Source organism: Phragmites australis, chromosome 11 (genome assembly GCF_958298935.1).
Source record: "Phragmites australis chromosome 11, lpPhrAust1.1, whole genome shotgun sequence".
Lineage (NCBI taxonomy): Eukaryota > Viridiplantae > Streptophyta > Magnoliopsida > Poales > Poaceae > Phragmites > Phragmites australis.
Window position 1 is genome coordinate 10,415,954 of NC_084931.1, and position 7,628 is coordinate 10,423,581.

The 7,628-nt window shown below is 40.3% G+C and overlaps 1 protein-coding gene across 1 annotated transcript; it reads left to right on the forward strand.

Moving 5' to 3' along the window:
- The first annotated feature begins 472 nt into the window (after positions 1–472).
- On the forward strand, positions 473–6,357 carry LOC133885675 (uncharacterized). The gene is made up of 8 exons (XM_062325414.1): positions 473–669; positions 758–917; positions 1,991–2,178; positions 2,262–2,433; positions 3,068–3,270; positions 3,589–3,711; positions 3,786–3,889; positions 5,973–6,357. Exons 1-8 carry the CDS (start codon positions 594–596, stop codon positions 6,105–6,107), a joined length of 1,161 nt encoding a protein of 386 aa, XP_062181398.1. The 5' UTR covers positions 473–593; the 3' UTR covers positions 6,108–6,357.
- Positions 6,358–7,628: the final 1,271 nt, after the last annotated feature.

Here is a 7,628-nt window from a genome sequence, read left to right on the forward strand (position 1 = left end):
GGTGGAGATAATCTTTGGTTCTGATGGCCAAAGATTTAACTGAAAATACCGACTACTAAATTCTAAAATTTTAATTTAGTTCATCAAATTTCAAAATTTAAATCTTGGCGCAGACTATTTCCTACCACAATCTTCTAACTCCCATCCAAAAAAAATCAAGGCGCAGATAATAAGCAAACAAAAATTTCAAAATTCCAGGTGGTCTTTCAATTTCACGCCCATAGAATCATTTGGACTGGTGGGAATAACTAAAACGATGATTTTAAAATATGGGCCTTAGAGAAAATGGAAAAGAAGCGCAGACAAATCACTATTTTGAGTAATTTGGCGCATGGTGCTTTCCAAAAGCATTCTTTGGACATTGTGATACACTGAGTGGTTGCTTAGACCTTTGATTTTTGTTAATGGTTCCATGAAAGTCAATGGACTTCTTTGCAAATATCACTTTTATTTTGGTACCTACAAACAAACATTTGTTCCCTGACACCTCGTTCCACTCCGGACACCGCCACTGCTTCTCCTCTCCGCCTCCCCCAAACCCTCCCGGCACCCGCGAGAACCCCAAGCTCGCGCGAAATCCGAGGCAAAATTCCATGGGCGGCGGCGGCGCCCTCACCCCCACCAGCACCCCCTCCTCGCCGTCGTGCTCATCGGAGCCCCTTCCTCCAGGTAATTGCTCCGCAGCTAACCTACTGATCTCCCAGTTCCCAACTGTAACGATCACTTTCTTGAACTTGACCTGCTTGTGCGGGTACAGAGTTCGGCGACTATGTGGCCGTCTCGCCGGTCTCCGACGACGGTGACGACGGCTCCGATGAGTGCTGTGTCTGCGACGTTGCCGAGGTGGAGGCCCTCCTCTACGGCGACTGCCGGCTGCAGGACCGGTCGCTGCGGGAGGCGAAAGAGTTCATTAGGAGGTAACCTTACTATTGTTCCTTTTTTATCTTTTTTATTCGGTGGCAAAAATACAGGAGTGCCTGTTTTAGATGCGATCGTTACACATGATTCTAGGAAAGAATTAGTGGAAAGGGACAGATTTAATTAGGATTTTAGACTCTAAATATTGTGCTGCGTGCACGATAAAGGTAACTTTAACCATTAGTTATACGGAAAAGCTCCTCGTTTTTGAGTTTGGATATTTCGGTCTGATTTAGACTGAAATTCCAGGAGTAATATTTTGTCTTAGCTTTGTTATGATGTGTTATGTATCTACTGCCATCTCTTTTATTTATTGAAGAACCTGGTCTAATTTCATAGGCATACCTAAATTTCCATGGAGAATATGTTTATTTCCTCATGCATTCTAGTGTTGCTAATTTTTACGACACGAACTGAAGAAGCATCGGCCCCATCTTAGGGTCTGAAAAATCTTTTGATAGACAAGGTGCCAAGATGTTAATCTATATACTAATACATCCTTTTCAGTTCTGCATTTTCTCGGCTTTATGCTATGCTTTGTACAAACCCAAGCTTGAAGTACTGACCACACTGAATCCACCGAATGTAAATACTGGAAAAAGATTAAAAAAAGATTAAACATTGAATCAGCAGCTAACATATCAGCGCTGCCGGGAAAGTCAATTCTGAGCCTATGTGTGTGTGCACCTATTTGGAGTTTGTATACTCATGAGCTCTCAAACTATTTTAAAAAAATTTAGACGTACCATATGCTGGAACATGTTCAACTGCAACAATTTGGGAAAAAATACGACCATTTGTGAGCTGTACAAGAAAGAGAATTTTACACAACCTTTTGCAGAAGAACTTTTCTCTTTTAGTTTTTTTGTACAGCTCACATATTAATATTATCCTATTTTCCCCAAACTTCTACAGATAATCATGTTATACTAACTACAAATTGGTGTGTGCGCATCTAGGCCTAGAAAATCGCCCACCCAGTGCTGCCATTGCACTATAAGTCCCTAAGCATATTCAGTTTATTGATTTGTTATTCAGTAAGTACGTTATTATAAAGTCAGTCTATGAGCAGGTATAAGCCTGGGGACTTGATTGAGGGAGTTGGCGACGCAAAAGCTGGGGATTATGTGTTGCCTGAGGTCACCACACTGCTGTTGGTGGGCCCTAGAGGTGCTGGCAAGAGCACACTTGTGAACCGGATTACAAGGGTATTTGACAAGGATGATGATCCTTTCGCACCAGATCGAGCGCAGGTGTCACGTAAGTGTTATCATTTTCCAGCTGCTATTTCATGGCAATATGCAACTGAAGTTGATTTTATCTATTGCTATTTATTTCGATAGGAAATTCCAAATCAAATGGTACAACCTTCCTTTGGGAATACCCAGTTCCAAGGAATTCAAATGCTATATGTGTTTATGATACACGGAGCTTGTCAAGCAACCCAGAGAAAAATTTCAAGATGCTGCATCGGTGGATGACAAAGGGAGTCAGCCATGGGGAGATGGCAACGTGGTAAGAGGTGACTTTTACTTTGTAATTATGTTCTCTTATCTTTGTGTTTTGTGCATTGCTTAGCTTTACATTTGAGATAACATTGAGTCGTCACTTAACACTTAGTAGCTCTTTGTTTTCTGTCCTGAAAGTAGTCAAAATATTGTACACTGTTTGACAGTGTAAGGATAGTTCTTTATTCTTTGAGAGAACAAGACTCAAAAGTACTATTCTGTTTCTGCCAACAGATCTGAGTTGTCAAACTTTTTGCCATTCATGACATAGTACTTTGAGCCAGGATCAGGATATCTTTTGAATTTTGATGTGACAGTATTGCCATCATCCGTAGTAGTCTTCATTTTGCTCTATTGTCACCTCATGCTTCTTGATCCCCGATTAATTGTATTTTACAGGATATGTTTGAGTTAATATTTAAGAGAAAAACCATGTAGAATTATGAAGATATTCTCACACCTTTTATACGTTGGGATGTACATTGCGTAGCATTCAGAGTATTCTTATATTTTAATATTGTTTGGCATTTCCTTCTCATTTTTATAAATCTACTTTAGTGTTAAGCTGAGGAAGTAACATATGAAGACTAACTACACAACATTACCTATCTCAATTAATTTGTTTTACACTTCTTAAACAGGGATACTGATTATGACACTAAGATTGAGGACATGAAATCATTGGGGAGGCAATACAGTTTTCTTCGTTGCAAGACCAGGAAGGTCAACTTTGTCATATTTGTTATCGATGGTGCTTCTGTCCTTGAGTCAATTGATAGCGACAAGAAAGGATACACTGAAATACTCCATGAAACATTTGTGTATCCGTTCTTATCAATTGGAGGTAAGGATTGCTAAGATGCTTATAGCTTTATGTATCCATTCTATCACAGGAACTTTGCTAAACATAAATTTATTTGCACATATACTGATGAAAGAAATATGCATTTAGTTACTATCATATTCCTGTCAACGGTATGTACACAGGTCTCTCTTGCTATGGAAAAATACACATACAGATTGTTGATTTTTGAAATATGTGTCTGTTTATAAATTCTTGGCTTGAATTGTCAACTTGTTCGTGAATGATGTTTGTTTTCCATTGATATATTTATACTTGCTATTGTAGACATCAATGTGATCATAACAAATGTTACTGCAGATGACAAGCCTGCTGTTGTGGTCACACATGGTGATAGATTATCAATACAACAACGTGTTCATGTTCAAAACGAGTTAGCAGAGCTACTTGGCGTTCCTCTCCAGCAATTTTTTTTTATACCAGGTATTACATCATTGCTTTATCATGTTTTAAACTGCAATATTATGAGTGTACTACGTCTGATATATTCTACACAGGATCTGATGGTTACCAAACTGATTTGGCTATATTGGATATGCTGCGTTACTGTATCCACCATGCGGAGCAGAATCTCCCTATTAAATTGAATTATCTTTTAGAGGTTTGAGTTTCTTCCCTCGTATCATGGATCATCTTATCTCCTCTTCATACAGTATACAAAGTTAACATTCCCATTGTACCTTGATACATTAGCTTATTTTGTTTCACAAAGTACATGTTAGTGATGATTAACCTGATTTTTCTTCACTGGGGTAATTAGATTTATGTTCTCTTTTTTCCCCAGATATGGTTTTTGTGCTGCAGTCTGCTTCCATTTTATATAATATCAATGCAACTGAAATTTTATTTAAGCAAATGTTATGTGTTAGAGTGGGAGACAGCCGGCCAGGGACCAGGTCCTTTCGGCGTGGCAAGGAGTTATCCTTCTATTTCTTGCTTGCCCTTTATTGATTATCTCCTTCCCTTTAAACAAAGAGGTGTTTCCTATTTCCTAACAATATGAACGAATAAATACAAAGCAATCTTCTAAAGGAAGCTAATATCTAACCTATCTCTAGCTTCCCGATCTCTCAGTTCCCAACTTTTAATGGGCAAGACAACTCAACTTTTACTTCCTAATCTTTGTGATGGACTCTGTGCTTCAGTACCGCTACAGTATAATAACAACAATCAAGCAAACTGACCTCCTTGTACTAACTTTTTATTTTATTTTATACAAAATTAACTATGTGTTCTGTTAGTAACTAGCAATAAAGAGGAGGGCACATGTTATGGGCCAAGTGGGCCGACCCAACCCGGAGGCGGCACCACCAGGAGGGGTGTGGGGCTGGCCGCGGCACCCGCCCCCTCCTCCAAGCCAGCTCTACCGGCAAGTTATCTTAATTAGGAAATAATAGGATTGTTAGGAAATTTTGAATGTGCAAGCCTAATACATTTCCAGTGCTTCCCTAGATTCTGCACATTTCCAGCACATTTAAACCTCCTAACAATCCTATTATTTCCTAATTAAGATACTTGTCGGTGGAGCCGGCTTGGAGGAGGGGCAGGGTGCGGTGGCTACCCCTAAGCCAGCCGTACCGCTCCTGGTGGCGTTGGCATTGGGCAGGGAGGCGGCCGCCACCTCTGAGTTGGGTTGGCCCACTTGGCCTGTGGTCACTTTGCTACACCTATGGGCACGCCATCGGCTACATCTTTCCTAAAAGAGAAATTGCTCAGTGGACAGTTGTTACGTGCTGGAAATACTGTTCACGAGCGGTACTGTTGCGCCGCTCGCACTGTAGCAACAGGTTAGAGATGAGATTAGTTGTTAGGGATCATATTAGATTAATTAGAGATAAGATCTATTAGTTAGTCTTAGAGATAAGATTTGTTAGTTTAGATTGTTAGGGACGGCTTCTATATAAAGGAATGTGCATCACCATTGTAATCAAGCAAGAAGAATAGATCTAGTTTTCAATCCTCTTCTCTAGTCTCCCCCAATATGCTGTCTCCCCAATCTAGCAGTTGTCGCCGCCCAGCTATCCTCACGGCGGATGTTTACCCTAGCATTTGGTATTAGAGATGCCAGATTTCGAATCTAGTGAGGCTTCAATTGCTCAAGCTGTGGAGGGATCTACATCGTTATGGCCGCCACCATAGCTCGAGGATGAGCTGCCTTGCAAGGAGAGCTGAAAATACTGTTCACGGGTGGAACTGTAGCGCCTCTCGCACTGTAGCAGCAGGTTAGGGATCAGATTAGATTAGTTAGAGATAAGATCTATTAGTTAGTCTTAGAGATAAGATTTGTTAGTTTAGATTGTTAGGGACGCCTCTTATATAAAGGAGGGCGTATTACCATTGTAATCAAGCAAGAAGAATAGATCTAGCTCTCGGTTCTTTCTCTAGTCTCCCCCGATATGCTATCACCCTAATCTATGTTCTAAATCCCTCCCTAGTTCTGCCAATATCTGTAGTGATATTTCCGCAACTAGTTAGAAACACATGTAATCAGGAAATGTACCAGTTGTAACTGTCATAGTTGGGTCCCGATATTTTTAAAAGAATAATAGCAACACTTATGCCTTGCATTGTTTTCATTTTTTTTTCTTATTCTCGTTTTTTGTTTGGATTTATATTTCGTACCAGTACGCCATAACTTAAAGATTTGTTGGATGGGTACTTACTCAGAAGTTCATGTTGGACAGGTGCATGGGCGTGAAACTCTTAAGAACATAGCGGAGCGATTGATGGGTTTAGATGCAGTCATTGAAGCTACCATTATTTTCCTATGCATTGTAATCCTTCTGCTTCGGTTCTTGGACAAATTACTGCAATCATAGCTGTGTTCTGCATGTGCATTGTAAATAAGAAAAAACGGAGAAGGTAGTGTAACTGGAAGTGCCCAGATTCACAAATGCCATGGATGGCATGCAAATAATGGTTGTGGTTATGCAAGATACTATTGCTGCTATACAGGCTTTTGTATATATTGACCGAACGTATCGTGAAAACACTTTATATATATTGTATTACAAGTTTTCCAGAAACTGCAGAAAGACTAATGCACATCTGACGAACCTTTGTGCTGTATATTGATCTCACCAAATACTGATTGGATTTGCATATTTCTAGTAATTTGTTATACCTACATTTTCAGTACAAATGTTGGGGAAATTCTTCTTCCTAGTTCTGCTTTCGTTCCTCCATACTTTGCAATGTAAACTTATGCAATTCAGAAGGATGGGTTTGCATTTTTCTCAAGGTAAACTGTTACGCAGCAAGTATTAGTTTTTGTCAGCTGCATAGGCCACGTAACATCTAAATTACATTCCCAAATTCCATAATGTTTATATGCGATACAAATATGATTAGGGCAACTTTAAAGATTAGAACTAGTGCGATTGTTTAGATTCATCGCCATAACGACTTAGTTCATCTATCTGCAATTTTATTCGTGAACATGGTTAAACCTGGGTTTTACGACCGTTTCCATAGTACCATGTGTCGTGTCGTGTTGCGCTGCGAAAGCTAGTATGTTACGGAAATGTTATTTTCGGTACGATTTTGCTATTACAACTCCTGAAATTATGCCTCTAAATAATTTCTACAGCCAAATCAAGGGAAAAAGTGTTTCTGAAGAGCCATCGCATAGCTTAATTAAGCCTTCCTTGTCTCGCTAATAGACTTTGGTAGCTATGTGATACTATATTAACTAGCTAATAGACTTGCACCTTCCTGGTCTCGCTGATTAAATTCTTGTAGCAACAGAAGATAAAATACACCCATTGTACATAAAAGACCCTGAATAACGCCAATTACAGCTAGCTTGGACTTCTCTCTGATTTGGCTGAGGACTCCACGTCTGAGCTTGCCACCATGGTCACTTACAGCGCCAGGAACCGGCAGTGCGTGGCATTGACAAGCAGCCCCGTCTGGTTGCAACTACATGGTTGATGACGACGGCTCCAGCTCCTTTGATTTCTTGTGGCGTCGCGTGAGGAAGGCCACCATATTGGAGGTCCAAGTTTTCTTTCTTTCATCTTTTTAGGGGAGCAATATTGTTCCATTGTATTCCGTTAGAGCAAAGGCCCAGCAAAATCGACGGCATTACATTAGTCGGAGCCGAATCATGGCACAGCATGAAAGCACTCGGATCCATCAAAGAACCTAGGCGGGCAAGTTCAAGACAACCTTAGGCTCAATGAAATTACACAATGGAACGATATTGCTTCCTAAAAAGAACACCCGCACCGGTCAATCATATTCAGTGCTTTCCAGGGCCGTCTTCAAGTTCAGAGGATCTATCTCCAAGATGATTCTCCCCATTCCCACATCGTTCGTAAACCTGATGGCCTCCGTGT

What these genes read in the sequence shown, in the direction of transcription:
- LOC133885675 (XM_062325414.1), top strand. Translation starts at nt 594, where the DNA reads ATGGGCGGCGGCGGCGCCCTCACCCCCACCAGCACCCCCTCCTCGCCG. An exon ending in TCCGTTCTTATCAATTGGAG is followed by an intron (nt 3,271 to 3,588) that starts GTAAGGATTGCT and finishes ATGTTACTGCAG; the next exon opens with ATGACAAGCCTGCTGTTGTG. An exon ending in AATTGAATTATCTTTTAGAG is followed by an intron (nt 3,890 to 5,972) that starts GTTTGAGTTTCT and finishes CATGTTGGACAG; the next exon opens with GTGCATGGGCGTGAAACTCT.